This window comes from Paramisgurnus dabryanus, chromosome 4, assembly GCF_030506205.2.
Source record: "Paramisgurnus dabryanus chromosome 4, PD_genome_1.1, whole genome shotgun sequence".
Lineage (NCBI taxonomy): Eukaryota > Metazoa > Chordata > Actinopteri > Cypriniformes > Cobitidae > Paramisgurnus > Paramisgurnus dabryanus.
Window position 1 is genome coordinate 24,842,302 of NC_133340.1, and position 20,049 is coordinate 24,862,350.

General features: G+C 37.6%; 1 protein-coding gene across 8 annotated transcripts in view; it reads left to right on the plus strand.

Annotated features, from left to right (window-relative positions):
* The window catches only part of fam13a (family with sequence similarity 13 member A), a 57,847-nt gene that overhangs the window by 14,115 nt on the left and 23,683 nt on the right, over positions 1–20,049 (plus strand). For 6 of the 8 annotated variants that reach the window (XM_065295335.2, XM_065295341.2, XM_065295334.2 and 3 more), the window contains 7 exons: positions 3,221–3,359; positions 5,106–5,192; positions 6,051–6,104; positions 8,666–8,704; positions 10,968–11,060; positions 11,753–11,952; positions 19,989–20,030. In XM_065295335.2, coding sequence (XP_065151407.2) covers positions 3,221–3,359; positions 5,106–5,192; positions 6,051–6,104; positions 8,666–8,704; positions 10,968–11,060; positions 11,753–11,952; positions 19,989–20,030 — 654 coding nt within the window. The remainder of the gene's footprint in view (positions 1–3,220; positions 3,360–5,105; positions 5,193–6,050; positions 6,105–8,665; positions 8,705–10,967; positions 11,061–11,752; positions 11,953–19,988; positions 20,031–20,049) is intronic. The other 2 variants (XM_065295336.2, XM_065295339.2) reach the window with 2 other exon arrangements.

The following is a 20,049-nucleotide window of genomic DNA, read 5'->3' on the forward strand; positions in this document are numbered from 1 at the left end:
GCCCTTAAAATTGCGCAAATTGAAATGGCGAACTGAAAATGCGCTCAATGGAAACAAGGCAATTTCGCAAAAACTCCCATATATCCCAAAAAGTTTTTACGTTACGGTGAGGTGTTTTTTTAAGCAATTCAAACAACAATTTTTAAATATAAAAATTACAATGGGAACAGTTTTTTGACTTTTAGTATAAAAGTCACATGATCATTCTTTAAACATGGTGCGGTATGTTTAATGTCATTCGTATGATGGTCTGAACATCACCATATGAAGTAAAACACACCCGTCACCATGGTTTTTGGAATGACTTATCGCGAGCGAACAAAATTATGTTTTAGTCACATTACATCGATTAATGGAAACGCTGTTATTTCGTATACGTTTTTTGTCGAAAATTTAGAAAATAATGCTAAATTTCAATTCATAAAGTACCTTCACAAATGTTTAATGGAAACGCAGCTATTGAAGTAAATAAGAACAGAGGCTGTCAGTCAGTCTACTTTTTTTATCTTTTTGTGATCCACAGAAGGCATTAAATAACATAAATTTTTAGGTCAACTGTTCCTTTAACTTAGTCAACATAGCCAAGTTATAAGTGTTGGTTAGTCAATTGCGGCCGGTTACAGACACTTGTAAGTACGTTTCCAGCTGCCTGCTGACAGAGAAATAGCACCGTCACTATTTATACATCAACCGGCCAGAACCAGGGAATCCCAGACGCCTCAGCATGTGCGTTTGACAGCTCCGCATGAGTAAACGTGTGATGATTGTAACTTCAGAGGTAGAAGTGACAAAACTATTGCCTGTTATAGGCACATAACTCTCCTGTTTCTCTGAACAGCATGTTCTCTTTGTCACAAATAATTAAACCACAAATACAGCTGCCGGGAAAGCACTCCGTGACCCTTTACAGTAGCAGTGTTTACTGTACTGTTTATGACTCTTTATCATGAGACCAATATCTCTCTAGCCTCAAGACAAGGAATATAATTTTTACGTTTTGTAAGAACTCAGTATTGCTTGTGGTTTTCAGGAGAAAATACTGCCTTTTTTGAATCTTTTTTTTTACTATTATGTAAAAATACTAGAGATGCCACAAATCTCAATATAATGAGAATACGTACGACCTCCATGGTCCAATACATGGTTATGAATTCCGGTTTCCAAATCCATCCATTTTATTATTCCCTGCACACCTGTTTGTGTGTCTGCAAATCCATGCGCTTCCCTGCGAGTAATTAATATCAAGTCACTATAGGGGATCGCACACCGGCCGCGCAGCTCAGCGCCGCGTCGCGCCTAGCAGAACTCGGAGGTATTGTAAACCGGAAGTGCACATTAAATAGCGCGAGCTTCGTCAGATAGCGTCTACTTCAAAATGCAAAATATACGTTAGCAGCCAATGTTAATCCTTAATGATTTGGGACAAATATGATGTTATTTAATGTTAAACTATGTGAATGGCGCTGTGTGGCGCGACAGGGATTTGAACAACGTCCTGAGTCACAGCTGGGAGGCGCGGACAGGCGCCACCTGGCGGCGCCGGTGTGCGTATACTCATAAAAAACAATGTGTTCAGTTGATTTAGAACGGGGCGGCGCTGAGTGGCCGCGGCCGGTGTGCGATGCCCTTATGGGCTACAGGCAGCTAACTATGATTGCGATGCTGGTGTCAGACTTCACACACACTTTACCATAGTGAGCAGAAGAGAAAGAGAAAAATATAATGCTGCATACACAGCAAACGCAAAGCATCGCGTTCCTTGCTCTAGATTACTTGCCGGATTTAATTTTTCGCTTGAGTTAAATATTTTTAACTTGCGCAAAGACGTGGTTGAGGTGAACAGGGCATGCTTTTGCAGCAATCGCGTCGCCAAATTCATGCCATTCGGATCGCTCCACATGATTTTGTGTCTGTTCGTATCTAGACGCATCATTGCATTGACTTTGTTTGTAATCTATTTGCGCAAATAGTTGAATTTGCATTTGGTGTGTACACCCCATAATCCTGCACGAGTAGATTATTACAAAGTCAAAGATGCAAATAGACGTGAATAACGCGAATGTACGCTATTTGCCTCAAATGCGTCAAGTGGAACATTTGCATGATGCAAAGTTATGCCGGGTAATCTAGGGGGCGAGGACACAGCAATAAATGTGCATATCGCAATGGTTTGCGATATAAATTAGCTATTTATTTTAAATACTTTAAAATGTAACGGATGGTTAAAGTTTTAGATTGATGTGGATAATAAGTATCTGACACGTGGTTGTTAGTTAGAACATGCGTGTGTGTGCAACTGTGCATGAAAGGCGTGGTATTTATTTTATTTTTTGTTTGTTTACATTGCTATGTGTGACTGTTTACTTTCAGAAGCAGTTGTGATGCTTTCTTTTCCCAGAAACAAGAATATCTCAGATGAAAAGCAGGGCTCCAGACTAACTTTTTTTCACTAGGAGCACAGTGGCCCCCAACTGAAATTTTAGGGGCGCAACCAGAAAATTTAGGGGCACACACCGTAAATCAACATGCTAACCAAATATTCACATTTCTACTAATTTTCACTGTATTACTAATAAATACTTGATGATAGATGCAGAAATTACAACATGCTGTTTCAAATTCAGTGTCACATTTTATTGTGCACTTTTGGAAAAAAGGGTCAAATTTACTGGTCGCACATGTGCAACTGGATGTAAAATTCAGTGGCACACTCTCAAATTTTGGGGGAAAAATGCCACCATTTGGGGGCAGTCTGGAGCCCTGAAAAGTGCATCTGAGATGTTTTCTTATAAATTTGCATTTTTTATGAGATCTTACAAACCGTTATTTCTGAATGAATTTGATGTGCGTATAATGCGTGACACGAAAATTTGGTTAATATATCATTATCAAATTTTTGATAATTTCGAAAATTTAGACGCTTTTGCATCTGAGCTCCTGCTGGTTAATATAATTTAAAAAATAAATTTAAATAGATATAAAAAAATGAACTATTTTATTGAATATCGAATTATTTGCCGTGTTAACACATATTCCATTTCTCTTCAATATTGCACAGCCCTAGTCTGAATATTTACTGCTTGCTGCTGGTTAGGGCTGAAAAAAGGGTCACGTTTTTCCTGGTATCACCAAATGATTATTTAAGTTCGTAATCTGGCAGCACATCCTAAAATGTGCACTGTGGCCTGTAAAGAATGTGTGTGTGTTCTTTTCCCTGCAGTGTGTCATCTGGTTTTGACGGGATACAAGAGCAAAATATCTGTAATAACATCATGTCCAAGCTGATTCAGAATTGCAACACTGTCTTCAAGTCTGCAACCGAGATCCAAGAACAAATTTCAAACATCATTGTTGTCAAAGTGAGTATTGACTTACGTTTTAGTCCTGTCAAGTATGACGAACTTTCACTCCACCTTCCTTCTGTTGACATTACATTTTAGTCCTGTCAAGAAAAATAAATATAAAAATATATTACCGAATAACCTTTGACCCAAAAAAATAAAGGTATCCAGTATCAAATGCAAAACAAACCCAACTGTTAATATCAAATTATTGCTAATTTGCTATTAAACCGTTAAAAAAACATTTAAGGATGTGATTAAAGCCTGAAGTATGGTTCAGTTTTTACGGGTACACAAGAGTAGTACGCGCAAACGTTGTGCACACCGCCAGATTTTTGTAACCGTGCGTACTTTGTATAGGAGTATATAGTATGTAGGCCAGGAGAAGTATTGCAATTTGTCGCAATGTGCATGCGTTGACCATATGTACACATATGAGACAAAAACTACGCTTTATACTACGCATGTACGATCACGTAAAAAACAAACTATACTTCAGTCTTAAAGGGACATTCCACTTTTTTGAAAATATGCTAATTTTCCAGCTCCCCTAGAGTTAAATATTTGATTTTTATCATTTTGGAATCCATTCAACCGATCTCCATGTCTGGCGCTAGCACTTTTAGCATAGCTTAGCACAATCCATTGAATCTGATTAGACCACTAGCATCTTGCTAAAAAATAACTAAAGAGTTTTGATATTTTTCCTATTTAAAACATGTCACTTCTGTAGTTACATCGTGTACTAAGACTGACGGAAAATTAAAAGTTGCGATTTTCTATACAGATATGGCTAAGAACTATACTCTCATTCTGGCGTAATAATCAAGGACTTTGCTGTCGTAACATGGCTGCAGCAGGCGTAGTGATATTACGCAGTGCCCGAAAATAATCCCCTGCTATTGAAAGTAACCAAGGGGACTATTTTCGGGTGTGATATCACTACGTCTGCTGCAGCCATGTTACATCAGCAAAGTCCTTGATTATTACGCCAGTTTGAGAGTATAGTTCCTAACCATTTCTGCCTAGAAAATCGCAACTTTTAATTTTTCATTAGTCTTAGTTTTAAATAGGAAAAATATCGAAACTCTTTAGTTATTTTTTAGCGTGATGCTAATGGTCTAATCAGATTCAATGGATTGTGCTAAGTTATGCTAAAAGTGCTAGCGCCAGACCTGGAGATCAGCTGAATGGATTCCAAAACGGTAAGAATCAAATTCTTAACTCTAGGGGAGCTGAAAAAATTAGCATATTTTCAGAAAAAGTAGAATGTCCCTTTTAAGTAGGGGCATGACTGATCAAAACAGTGGTTAGCATTCGTGTTGACCCAGACTGCTTGGTGGACTTTAAGGGGTGGTTTCCCGGACAGGGTTAAGATTGACAATGGCACTGATATATGTTAAGATATGTCAGTCCTAAATATTTTTAAAATTAAGGCAACTCAAACATGCATTTTAGTCTGGGACTAGGATATCCTGCCCCCAAGTGATCAAATCCGGCTCATATATATTCCCCACACCAAAGTATTAAAAGCATTCTTCAAACATCAACACATGGCAGTCGGTTTGCTGTAGCCTAGCGTTCAAGTGACCTTGTTTTGTTTTGTTTCGGTTATGGCTACCATCTTATGCCCACCATCAATAAGCTTGACGTTTGAGTTTCAGAAGATAAAGGTCATATGCACACAAGTTTTGTTGCTTTGGTTTGGTGTCGGTGGGTACTGGTGATGTCATGGGAAATCTAAACGTATTGTTCTGTTCCCAGGAGGCCGACACAAACACAGAAAATGCCGGAACGTCACATTACTCTCCCGTTCCCAAGGCACACGCTCTACATCTCAAGAAAATGAAGGTAGGGGTGAGAGTGGCAGTACGGGTGTGTTTCCACAGTTGTGTGCACAGAGTGAACCATGGGAAATCCAATGACATAGCATTTCTGAAACACCTACAATCCAACAACACTAAGCTACGGGTCATAAGACTCGGCTTATAGCGTAAGCCGAAGGATGCGGGTCTGAAATAAATCAAAGCCAGTTTTTTAGAGCCATTTGGCCGTTCAACACTCCACACTCTCCGTATACACTTCTTGCTGACTTTGGATCAGATTCTTGTGACCTTAATCCCAGTTTGTGATGTATTTGTCTTTCCGATGTATTAAAGTTACACCCCTGAGGGTAACACAAAAGGTGGTATTGTGGACTGCAGGATGTGTTTGCTTTTGCACTCAGTAACAACTTTCATTCAAAAATGAAATAAATAATCTTAAGGATCTTGTGCCATGTAAACATTTGCTAAAATGCTAAATCAACAGAAATTTTAAGTCATAGTTAACGACTTTTTTGTGCAAATTTTCTATATTGTCCTGTAATCAACGATTCTTAGAAATTTTACTGATTCATTTTGAATGAATGTCAATGTGGTTTCTATGATGGCGGTCATGCGTACGTGCTCAGAACCGTACAGCCCTGTCTACTGGAGACGGGCTCGGTCCGATGTTTGTGTATGTTCTCTCTATGAACCAGCGTGAACTGTGACCCTCTTAAATGACTGGCATGACGTTTTCATAACAATAATATTGTTTCTGTAGATTGTAGCTCTTGTATGGAGGTGCTTGTTTGAAAAACACAGTTTAAACTCTGATCCCGAACAAGCACTGTTATAAAAATATGTAATACATTGTAAAAATTGCTAAACACCGTTGTTTTGTTAGGCCACACAATGCACTTCAGTTGAAAATACAAACTCCCCAAGAGAAAGACTGTCAAGTCCAGACTAGGGATGTTAACCGATGACCGTTTGACCGATGGTTGACCGTATCAACGTTAACCGGTCAAAGTTGTCGGTTGTCGGTTAAAAAAAGGGATCTGTAAATTAGGCTATTACAGTGGACTAAACCCTACTACAGTTAGTCATCTCTTTCTTTCCAAGATCATTTTGTGTGAAGTGAACAAATCCCTCACACTCAGTTTTTCATAACTGGTCTGTTTGTACTTTATAAACCAATAAAAAAACATTTGGCGCGAGGTCACTGCGTTTGGTTTCGCATGCTCACAAGGTTTGCGAAAAGTAAATGCTACAGGCTATTTTTTGATAAATTCCTTTATTCGAATAGTAAATAAAATACAGCAATAAAATAATTAAAATTAAAGTCTCTCCTGGTTGTGTTCCAAATTATTAACATTTATGTCTTTTAGGCTAACAGTATAAAGTGCAGAGTAAGTTTTGTTTCTGTAAATCCTCAGCCATGATTTTTACCACTTTATTAAGTTTTGCTTTGTAGAAAGCATTTCTTTAAAGTGAATTTCGTTTTGTATAAATTGTATCTTAATTTTAATAAATGTTTCATCAACCAAATGCATGTATTTAATAAATAAAAAGCAAATATAGCAGAGTATATAATTACCGGTCCGTGCATGAAGGCGCCAGCACGGCGCGTTTACTTGCATTGCATTGTTAATTAGAACGCACCTCATCATAAATAAATAAAACTCAGCGTAGGCCTATATGCCTCATACAAGCATTAAATATCTTTGCTGCATTTGTTCTAGAACAAACACAGTGCGAGACCTGCTTTGGCCGGTGCGTCTTTTACACATTCTGAAGGTGCCCGTTTAATCCATTGGTTTTATCGTGTTGCAGTCTATTAGGCAACATTCCGCATAAGATGGGTTTAGATTTGGAAATACATTACATCTATATTTCAGTGGTAACAGAAAAGGTGATGATGATCATCCTATGTCTTTATTATTACTACCCCAAACTAAAGCGCAGTCTCTTCTGAGCTGTCATTTTCTTAAATGAGCCGCGGCAATTTTCTTAAATGAGCCGCGGCAATTTTCAAATGAGCTTCACAAACGCCTTTATTTTCAAGTTCAACGCGATCACCTAGTACCTAAACTATTTCGAAACTAAGCACGGCGCCGCGTTTGCGGGACTTATGTTTCGCGCTGTAGGGGATTTAAAAAGTGTTGTGAGGTCTGTGTGTGTGTGTGTGAGCCGGAGGCAGAGCGCAGAGAGATGCAAGTTGCGAAATTGCAAGCGCGGCTCGAAATGGTAGGTATGTGACAAAAAAATATAAATACTAGAAAATTCATATATAATTATAACCATATGATAGATCATATAAAAGAACTTTAACATGGTTTTTAAATTATTAAAATCGGATAATTATTAAGAAAGTTATGGAATTTTTTATCTCGAAAATTAGGGGGCATTTTGTACCCAATTAAAACAATAAAACTATGAAAAACTGTGACCTCTTCCGCTTGACCAAACACTTTAAAATATCATAACTCATTTCTTGGTCTATTTGCATAATTCAAACACCACATTGTAGGTAGCCTAATTAAAAGCCCAACAAGATTAAGATGACATCTTTTTAAAAGATATATAAAAATGTTATTATTTTTGATTAACCACTAATTAATGAAACCCAGAGCATCAATCCACGCATATCTTTCCATATGAAATCAAAGCCCTCTCAAATAAAATTGCTGTATTTTTATATATTAAAGAAACATTAAATTGTTTCTTTAATATTTCTTAATTGACTAATAATGCTGGCGAGCAATTTAAATTGTCAGATATTATTAATACATTAATTGATGATTATGTAATTTATCATTCATAAATCAATAAATGCATGCATGTATTTATTTATATGTTTGACAAAATTATGCCAATAATGTAATCTAGAGAGTCTAATCCTTCGTTCTGTATGATTACTTTGAAAAATACTGCACGAATTGATGAAAACGGAGAAGTTTTGGAAGCCAATATGATTGAATGGGCGATTCTGCTTTTGACAACAACGTCACTTGCGGATCTTAAAAAAGCACATGCGAATGTTACAATCAATCCCAAACTTCACCTAATTCAAGTTAAATGTATATTCTATAAAAAGTATTTGGTTTGAAACAAAAAAATACTCGCCTTCATAGAGGATTTCAATGTCAAACACGAGAGAAATTTTGCTTCGCTTATAACTTTCTTCTTACGACAGCTGTCTTGGAAATTCGAACGTGAGAATCAACGTGAGGAAGTAATTTATGTCACTAGTATATGGGCTTTAGAGGTATTCACAAAGCAAAGATATGACAGATTTCCTAAGTCACCAACGTGTCTGGCGCTGAATACCTGCTGGGAACACAGCCGTGGGAACAAAGCGCTCGTGCGTATTACGTCATTTTGTCACATACCTAGAAATGGCTGTTATTTTAAATAGCATAGCATATTTTAAACTAATAGGCCTATCGGTTAACCGGTTTCAACCGGCTAATGAGGCTCGGTGGCCGGTCAAGAAAATTTTTCGTTTTCGCCATCCCTAGTCCAGACAACCCTAAACCCGTGGCAAGAAAAAAGAAGGTAAGTGAATTTAGTACATTTTATTTTATCCATCTGTAAAAAACATCCATTTGTACATAGTAAATAAATTTAATCCCTTAAGTAGTAGGCTATGGCATAGGGTTCGCACCTATGCATAGGCTACAGCCTACAACTGACGCAGAAGTATAAATTGGGCTCTAACCAGAAGTTAGTTAAGTTTCAATCCACAATGCAGCTGCTCGACATGAAGACTTTTCTCATTTGTACATTTCTTCGTAAACATTTCGCCATTTTCCCAGTTCCTGAAATATCTTGTAAGGTCTGAACACATATGCAGTGTTAGCACTGAAACCCAAAACTATCGAAAGTCCTCTGTTTACATAGACATAGCGTGGTGGTGCTGGTTAAGCAGAGTTCAACCAGATAAGGCCTGCAGAAGAATGGCAAGTGACGTCGCAAACAGGCTGAGAATTGCTGATGGAAAAATGCATTGGGAATTTCATGAAAAATAAGACCTTTTCCTACAGAGGAGACGTTTCCAGTTACATCAGGGGTCAATGAGATCATCGAACGAAAACACGTTGCGTTGGCCAAACTCGCTCGCTCGGGTTACCGTACTTCATTTTGGAAAAAGCTACATAGACAAATAGAACTTTATACATGCGACAGCTGTTGATATCTTCGCTTTTCCTATCAAACTCCGGCCCTGAAGGGTCGCTGCAGACTTTAGCTTCAACCCTGAAACAGGATTATTTAAAGAACACAGCCATGTATGCCAGAGCAGGGTTCAACTTAAGCGTGAGTGATGGTTTAAGAAAAAAATGACTTTCTTTGAGTTACCACAACTTAATGTCATTTATTTTTATAGCATATCGGTTTTAAGTTGAATATCTCTTCATGGCACATGGCTATTTTCTTATTTTGTACTTGCACTTTGCATGCTGTAAGGTGTAATGTTTTGTTTGAATGTTATGATCAATAGCTGACACATGGTCACAGAAACAGCTTTGCTTATCATTAACCTTCCCCAAATAAGGGTCATAGGTCAAAGCTAATTTACAGCTACAGAGACCACAGTTGTCCTCCACTTTGCACTGGGTTGGTCTTAGGAGTCAAAAAGGTTCAAAGAGTTTACAGCCTCTGCCAGTATAGAGAGACAAAGATATGATCAGGTATATTCTGAGTGACGCCTACCTTCATACAGGTAAACCCTGAAGGTTAAAGCCTCACCATGGTGCATTGGAGTTTATATTGGGGTCATACGTTCACATACACCTTGCACAGATGTTTACATATAAGTATAGTCCATAAACATTTTGCACACCCTTAATTCTTAATACTGTGTGATGTTTTATGTTGTGTGATAGTTGTTCAGGAGTCTCTTGTTTGTCCCGAGCCATCTAGCATTTTCTGCATCTTTTTCCAATAGTGATTGTAAGATCCATCTTATTAAATGAAAATATATATTATTAAATATATATTAAATGAAAGAACAGACCATCTGCTTTCAAACAACAAAAAATAAAAACTTTCATCCTACCTTCATTAGTTCACTTTATCACCTCTCAAATATGGGTAGGTTTCTTCAAAAACACCAAATTTTGAGCAAAAAGCTGAGATAATTTCATTGTGAAGGACTTGATAGAGATCAGATTCAGATTGATCATCAAAACATACACGGACATACAGCTTTTTGCCCAAGGGCGATACTTCCGGGTTTTACAAGTTGTGGAAAAGCGCCACCTGGTGGAAAATAGGGGTGTAACGATTAACCGTGCAAATGCGCGTTTTCTCAATGAATGAATCTGAATGAATTACGGTGAAATCCCAATGCATCCGAACGCCAGGGGGCGCTCTCAAGCAGAAACCCCCGTTTGTGCCACAGAAGAAGTAGCATTATGAACGCTATTCCAGGAAATGTCTACAGGAATATTTATACGCTGTTCTTCAGATTGTTTCAGGTATTTTCATGACTATAAAGAATATTTTGAATGATTTTTATTTAACGAGTGTTGCTTTTTTAAATGCACGTTATAAACGACTCCGACTCATAATGATTTTAGATTGATAAGGACTTCCTACTGACCAAATTCAGTAGTGCACGCACAAGATATGCATGAAACAAAGAATCACAGCCTTGTGATTCATAATCGATTTCAGACCGGCATTTTTAATGGGACATGCGATTGAATCGTTACATCCCTAGTGGATAATAGTGGTACTACAGATTGGCGGAAATACTTGTCATTGGCAGGAAAGCGTTTTCTCTTAATTGACGATTTAACTCTCTGTTTTTTTGCAGGTCCCTCAAAGCACTCCACATGAAAACGTAGATGCTCTTAGAGAAAGCGAGTCGAGTCCAGACAACCCTGAACCAACGCCAAGAAAAAAGAAGGTATAGATGCACCAAAACATGCTATGTGGCCTAAAGTCAAAATTTGCCTTTTCATTTATGGCCTCTATGGTTTCTAAGTAACATTTCCTTAAACACCATAATGTCCAGTGGCTTTGCGTGATGTTAGGTCACCGACCCCTTTAAAAATAAAATCACTTCAATTCGTTTAATGCAGTTCTCAATAAAACAACGATTTTCCTGTGGCGAATGCATCATTAGCACATTAACGCATCAATGCCCAGGTCCTTTCCACTGGCTCTCACAGCAGCTGTGATCAATAACATCCTCTTTACTATTCAGTGTGTTCAGGGTATTACCTACTGACTGTCTGTGCCCTTGGACTAAGTGGGTTTAACAGCAGTTTAATTCTGTGATTTACGTGAATTTGGTAATCATACCTGTGGTTTAGTAAATAAGAAGCTACACAGGTCAGTTAGCAAACTTTTAAAATTTGCGTATCTGTCAGGACGTAGTGTTCTGCATCATAAAGCAGCAATGAGTCGATCCGAATTTGATCTGGCTCTTGTGCGGGTGAGATTTTTCACCTATTCCACTTATTCATCCGGTTTTCGGCATGTACAGCCTTTAGCGGTAACCAGGGTAAGACAAATGTGAACATCATCATGGCAGTGTTGTTTTTGTATTTAAAGCTGAGGTTATATTTGACCACCTTCTGTTCTTTTATCTTTCAGGTGAAGAAAGTAAAAACGGACGTTGTGCCCAATTCTTTTCCTCAACCGACTCCATCTGGGGTTCCTGTCGCCAGGCCTCGGCCCCATCTTCCAGACAGACGATCGGGTTCTGGAGATCAGTTTTCTCTGCATGCTTCAAACAGCATGAATTTGACCTCTCATGCTTCAAAGCCAACCAGATCTACAGAGACCTTCAACAGGTCAGTGTGCAGTGCTTGGAAATTTGCAGCTATTTAAACCGACACATTTTATCAGATCACCTTCATTTCAAAGCAGATTTACAGTAATAATTTTCGTCTCCATAGAAAATATGTAAGCATTTATTATTACACGCACGTAGCAAAGCCGCACAGATGACATATTTTTGTAGGTAAAACCTGGAAGCGAATTAGCGTTTTAGCACTTCCTATTCCGTCCTTACGAAGTTTGAAATGGGTTTTGATTAAGTCCCATAAATAAGATCATGGGTTAACATAAGCCTAAAATGTTTTCACGTTTTACATTAAATGAAACAAAACACACCAATAACACCCTCACTCATGACTTTTTAAATCTTTAAAGTGTCTTTGTTGATAGTAATTGTTAAAAGGACAATTACTATCTAGCTGTTTCATGGGACTGCTGACTTTCTTTGGAACTTGTCATCACGCATGAAGATCTAAAAAAATAATGCAAATCGGGCACAATTCCCAACACAGGTTCATCCACAGAGTATTTCTTTATTAGGGAACATGTTTTTAAATGTATTTAATAAAGTTTGAAACAACTGTCAAAAGCTTGGTGGTGATGAAGTTGATGTCTGAAGAGATCGTGCTGTAGTTTGCTTGTAGCCTAATGCTGCGTTCCCACCAGACACGGTAGAGGTGTCAAGCGCAAGTAATTCAATGTGAAGACGCTGTAGATGTGCGTCTGAAAGGCTTGCGATGCGAATCAGGGCGTTTAGCACGGCACGGTAGACACGATTCCGCGAATGCCGCGTATTGAGCGTTGCTACAGCAAACCCACGAGTTGAAAAAACTTTGGCAGCAAAACCTGCCACGTTAACCAAACAGGATCTTTCTCTAGTGGTGACATGATTTAAGGATCGCAGAAGCCACTCCCATGACGCAAATTTCCGTGTGAATGTCTCGATGACTAGAATTGCATGCACGAATGAAGCGATTAAACTCATAATGTTCAAGCGACAAACTAGACGCGAATTTGACGCCTCAAACGCGGCTGGTGTGAACCCACGGTAAAGCTGCATTCAGACCAGCCGCAGTAGAGGCGTCAAGCGCGAGTGATTTTAATGTTAAGTCAATGTAAAGACGCATTGACGCACGTCATGAGGCGTATAGCATGGCGTGGTAGAACTAGACACGCGATGCCGCAAATTGAGCGTTGCCGCGGCAAACACGTGAGTTGAAAAATGTGTATTTTGGCGGAAAAACACACCGCGTTAACCAATCAGGAGCTTGCTCTGGTAGTGACGTGATTACAGGAAGTGAGCAGAGTCGCAGAAGCCCCTCCCATTATGCGAAATTCCGTGTGAATGTCTCGATGACACGAATTTCACGAGTGAGTAAACTTAAAATGTTTAAAGGCTCTCTAAGCGAATCTGCGAGACGTTAATTATTGTTGACGTTTGAACTGTTTTCAAACAGACGGAGCGTAGCTAACTCCTCCCCCTCCCTTCCGTGCTTTCATGAACGTGCCCAACCCCCACCCCCAAATCCTTTTTGTCGTTTATTGGCTGGAATACTTTGTTTTGTTTCGTGGTGCTAGGTTTGGCCACTATGTTGATATTGCCGTTTGTGAAGTCTGGGCTGTCTACAGAGATCGCGTTTTTTTACAGTTTGATCAGCGGACAGGCAGCAAGCAGATAGTGAGGAGATGTTTCCGGTATGTAACAAAAAAATGTTTTATGGTCTAAAACGCGTCAATCCGCTTAGAGCGCCTTTAAACGGCAAACTAGACGCGCTACACGCGAATAAGACGCCTCATACATGGCTGGTGTGAACTTCCAGAAGTCTATGAAAAAAAAGAATGGGCTTTTTGGCAAGGGAGCCAGTGTCCCACTTAGTTCTGGGTTGACCCACAAATATATGGTTTTAATGTCTAACCATGGTATTTAGTGTTATACATATATGCGTATATAAGCAATGTAGAGCAACAAAACAATTTCATATCTGTGAAGCAATCTTTACAGTCTACAAATATAGCCATGTGAAATGTTATCTTATCATTGTGTTAAACTATTCCTGTGTCTGCTGGAAAATTGCCTGCTGAAATTAAGCTGCATATCTTTATGGCTGAGCCAAAAAGAAAAAGCTGGGAAAAAGTTTCAAAATCGAAAGCACACAATAATCCAGTAATTTAGGTGTGAACGCTCTTTAATGTGTATATGAGCTGCCACTCGTTCAGTATTTTCCCTGCCATTGTTTGTGCTACTTTACCTTTAACCTGTTTAGTATCAGTGTTGGGTAAGTTACTCAAAAAAAGTAATCCACTACAAATTACTAATTACTACTTTAAAATTGTAATTTGATTACATTACTGATTACTACATGCAAAAAGTAATCTAATTACTAATTACTTTACTTTTAAGTTACTTTGACAACATCAAATGTAAAAAACTACAAAGTGAAACTGTCAGAAACAAGGACAGATAAACCCAAACGCAGTGTTAATGTGAAAATGTTTCTTGTAACATTTGAAAACAGTAATGATTACAGTGCATATTTGAATGCTTAAAGCTATTTTTGGTGTGATTTTGCCCCCTCCTAAAATTACTGGTCATATAGTGATCCAGAAATATTTGTAGCTTTTATAATAAGTTACAGATGTTTAACATTTAGCATTCTACATTCATTAACATCTATCTATCTATCTATCTATCTATCTATCTATCTATCTATCTATCTATCTATCTATCTATCTATCTATCTATCTATCTATTGTAGCAGTGTTTAAAATGATGTTCTTGGATGTTTATTACAACTCTGTTCTGTAAGGGTTAACGCTGAGTTTCTGTTCTCTTTGCCATGTATTCCCTGAAATGTGATTGGTTAGTGCAACGAGGGGAGGGGTTTTTTGTTTTTGTTTTGGGCTATGATGTTGTGCACGCTCTGGCGCGGGCGCGCGACTGGATGTGCGTGAGCATCGTCCTACGGGTGCTCTGTTAAAATAAAGCCAGCAGTTTACTTAAACGAGTGTCTGTGCATTTCTCTTGAATGCTACACTATCTACATTCATTCGCGGTCGCGGAGACAGAAACTATAGTTTTAACACGTCGTCGCATTCGCGAGGGCTTTTTGGTCAAGTTAAAGAATGTTAATATTCATGTTAGTTCGTTAAATATAACAATTAAAAGTTGTTTTGGTAATTGTTTAAATAAACATATGATTACTTAATGCAGTGCACGCATTGAGCTCATGATAAAATAACATAGTTAAATAATGTTAACAAATAAAACCTTATTGTACATTAGTGATTTAAAAACACACCTGTACGACCGCTTCTAGCAGACCAGATGTCATCGCGCAAAGCCCACTCTGAAATGCCAAGGTTTTGGACATGTATTGTCTGTATTCCACTTGAAGTATCAACCACCGCTCACATAGCATCCATTTGCTTGCATCTCAGACGAGTGAGTAAGCATATGCTCGTTAACTGACGCTGCGCGCATGCTCGCAGACGTTGCCGTGCAATGGCAAAACGTCATTTTAAAATACATTTTAATTAATTTTTCAACACTTAATTTGTAACGCTAGTAACGTAATTTTGTTGTCATTGGTAACTGTAATCAAATTACATACATTTAAAATGTAAAGCGTTACGTTACTGCGTTATCAGGAAAAGTAATTAGAGTACAGTAATGCGTTACACAGTAACGCGTTATACCCAACTCTGTTTAGTATAGATCTAGACCTGACCACACCATGATGTTTCACGATCATCTCAGTTAGCATTTTATTACAAACATTTTTCCTGTTAATATGCGTTGTAAACTGACATATCATAGGATGCTAACTAAAAGTTAAATGAGTTTATGGCTCAGATGGCTGATTAGGAAATTAATGAAATGTCCTTGTTAGTGAGCTTTCTGACTGACTGAAGTACTATAAACAACATTAAAAGATTAGCTGTCACAAACTCGATTGGTTGTTATGAATGACGAATTCACAGGCGTGATGTTGATGCTAGTATCAGCAAGGTACAAATTTATTGGCGTTGTCATCATACATAACAACCATGAAATCATGTTTCAGGTGTCTCGTGATTGTGTGATGCACATTTCAGATGAAGTTCACTTAAATATTCAGTTTATATCTAAATTTTAAGGCAAGCGAGTTGCATAGTATTTTAATTCTTAGTATTGATATCAAAGGAACAGTATGTAAGAAATTTATATCAATTAATCATAAAATGGCCCTATTATGTCACTAGACATTAAGAAATCATTTTCATTTCAAATACTTATATCACTGACAGCAGTGGTCTGGCCAGGATATTTTCATTTAAAAAGTTGAGTTGCAAAAAACTTTTGCTGCCTTAAAATTTTTTGTTAAATCAACTCAGATTTACAAGTCATGTCAACAGAAATTAGTTGTCACAACTTATAAAATATAGTTGAGAAAAGTCAGCTTAAATTTATAAGTTATAACAACTCACCTGTAGTTATAACAACTCATCTCTAGTCAAGATAAATAATAGTAAGTTGAAATGACTTGTAAATCTGAGTTGATTTAACAAAAAATTTTAAGGCAGCAAAGTATTTTTTACAGTGAACTGATGTTTATGTTGTCATTTTGTTTATTGGCCACCAGGTGTGTGATTGCAGTACCAGTTTTAGCCACAAGTTTTGTGATTGCAATACCAGTTTTGACCACTATCCTACATACTGTTCCTTTAAAATTGAAAAGGGAAGGTCGTTACTTTTGCAAAGTAAGATATTTCTTTATTCATGTCAAAGGAATAGTTTACCCCAAAATTTTGTCATTATTTACTAGCCCTCATGTCGTTTGAACCCCCAATGGTTTCAAAATGGTTGCCTCACAAGAGGACCCCAATTATTTTAGTTTGTAAAGTTTAAATATTTATATTTTTCTTTAAAAAAATCGCATTGATTGCCCTTAGAAGGCCTTTATTAACCCACTAAAGCTGTGTGGATTACTTCTGTGAAGGATGGAAGGACTTTTATGGGCTTCAAATCAAAAGCACCATTTACTACCATTATAAAGCTTGGGACAACCAGGATATTTTCTAAAATAACTCTAATAGTGTTTGTCCTAAAAATGTTAATCATATACATCGAGGATGACTAAATCATGGGGTAATTTAAATTTTTGGCTGGACTGTCCCTTTAAATACTAAGTAACACTTCAAATGCATGACACAAGTCGAGCAGAGTTATTTATTTAACAATTTTGGGTTTTTTTAAGCTTGAAGGGTTTTCTGGTTACTATGGGAGAGGATGGTGACCATGGTGGTCATCATCCATTCCCATATTAACCAGAAACCCCCAAACAACATTTTAACAAATCTGTGTTTGGGTTCTAAAGAGCAAAGAAAGACATTGGGGGTTTAAACAGCATGTGAGTTGAGTAAATAATGATAAATGTTTCATTTTTAAACAAACTATCCCTTTATGTAATAGGAAAGTCACACACATTGTTTATAATATCGTGTACTGTAAGAGTGAAAGTTATGTAAAGTATTGCATGTCAGCAGCATCTCAGATACAGGAAAAACTTGTTTGATGGCACTAGTTGCTTACATAGGCATTGATATAGACACGTCAAAAAGAGCAGTCAATACCGTAGCGTCTGTACCCAACACATTAACAGGTAACACTGTCTAGGGTACATCAGCTTCAACAAACTAGTTACTTTTCTGCATTGCGCTCTGCCTTTAAAAGCCAACAAAAAACATCAAAATGTAAATTTTTTATGAAATATTTCATGAAGCTATATGATAGTCCAGGTGGTCCGTTTGACTTTGCTGTTAAATGTGAAGCTTTCGTTTTCCAGTGAGCTTTGTACTGAAACTCCTGCTATGTGACAGCCAGGAAATACATTCATAAATAAGGTTGGAATTCCATGGCTGTGTCTCACCTTTGTGCTACATATTAGTTGGATTACAGCATGCCTCAGACTCAGCAAGTTACACAGATCCAAGAAAGGATTTAGTGAAATCTACTGAAATCTATGTTTTTAGTTATGAATCTATTCTTTAATGTAATGATATACATAACATTTGTACTTTATATGCATTTCGCAAGCTAATAATGCAACTGAGATTTATATCTGTTTATATATAAAAGCACAATGCTCCACCATTTGACCTACAGAAAAACTTGAGTTTTAAAGTCCCGTTGGACTTTTTTTTTAAAAATATTTTCATTTTCCAGCTTCCCTAGATTTAAACATTTGATTGTTACCGTTTTGGAATCCATTCAGCTGATTGGCCAGGTCTGGCGTTAGCACTTTTAGCATAGCTTAGCATAATCCATTGAATCTGTTTAGACCATTAGCATCGCGCTAAAAAATAACCAAAGAGTTTCAATATTTTCCCTATTTAAAACTTGACTCTTCTGTAGTTACATCGTGTACCAAGACCGACGGGAAATTAAAAGTTGTGATTTTCTAGGCAGATATAGCTAGGAACTATACTCTCATTTTGGCGTAATAATAAAGGTATTTGGTGCTGTAACATGGCTGCAGCAGGTGTAGTGATATTACGCAGTGCACGAAAGTAGTTCCCTGCTATTGAAATTAACTAGAGGGGCCTATTTTCGGCTAATGGGTAATATCATTGTGCCTCTTGCAGCCATTATGGCAGCAAAGTCTTTGAAGAGTCAAGTTTTAAATAGGAAAAATATCTAAACAAATCTAAGCACGATGCTAATGGTTTAATCAGATTCAATGGATTATGCTAAGCTATGCTAAAAGTGGTACCGCCAGACCCAGAGATCGGCTGAATAGATTGCAAAATGGTTAAAATCTAATATTTAACTCTAGGGGAGCTGGAAAATGAGCATATTTTCAAAAAATATGGAGTGTCCCTTTAATATGCTTTAAAACAAACCATGTGCAAATTTATCAATTAACACCATCTCCATTAAATTGCAGTTTTAATGGTATTTTAAAGCATGAAGAAATTATTATAAGGGAAAAAAAACTTTAACATTTTGCTGTTTTGATGCTCAAAGTGGAATTTTAAGAAATACAATTTTCAACTACAGGGGGACTTTAACAATATTAACCCTTACAGTTCTCCTCAGTCAAATGGTACTTTTCCATTATGTTGTGATGCACGGTGCTGTCAAAGGGTCTTGTTGTTTGCTCAGAGAGGTCGTGGCCAAGCAGGATTTCCGTTTGTAATTCATGACGGCAGTCATTATTTTAATACCCCTGTCCGACTGTGCAACCCGACTCAGGAATTTTAGTGAAGTGGAAAACTATTTAACGTTTACTGTGATATTCCATAAGAAAAGTTACGAAATGCTTGTTAAGCTCTTGACGAGACATTTATTCGTGTATTGCTGTAACAGGGGAAAAGGACCCCAGTATACACACACTTATTTACATAAGCGCATTAAATTCTGTTGAGAAGTCATGTGTTTTACTTTTTCACTTTGCTCATTTTTAGGATTCCTGTATAATCAAGACCTAAATCCGGTATTCGAGTGTTTCGATTCAGTGTAGCCACTGCTAATATTATTTATTTTCTTTCCTAAAGCGCACATACACTTCTTCCAACGGCCTTTATGGACATGCCGCACGTACTTATGAACAGCGTGTGCCAACTTACTCCATAAATGGAGCATACAATGATCCCAACATTTCCAGTGTTATCCAAACATAGCAGTTGTTATGGATCATGATTATATTAGGCACTGTTGTTTTTAAACTCAATCCTCGTGTTTCCGGGAGATGGTGGATTGTTTTGTTATTCATTGCCATAATAATTCCCAGCAATTGAAAATCTCTGGAACATCTACTAGTTTGCACGTGTTTAGTTTTTGTTCAGAGCGGATGCATTTCGTTCGAGCTGTAGTAATCGCTGGAGACAAGGCAAACAAAAGCTTTGAACTGTGGCACTAGGTGTGCATTGTTCACCAGACAAAAGAGATTTTAAAGACACTCGGACCATTTGCTTTAAAAAAAGAAATGTTATGTGTACCCTGGGAAATACTGTGTATGTTTAGGGCTGGTTGATGACCTGTTTTTCATTTGCTCTCTGTTTATTCCAGCTACCATGAAGATGACAGACCAATATCTCCTTTCTATATTGGGTAGGACCTCAATTCATTT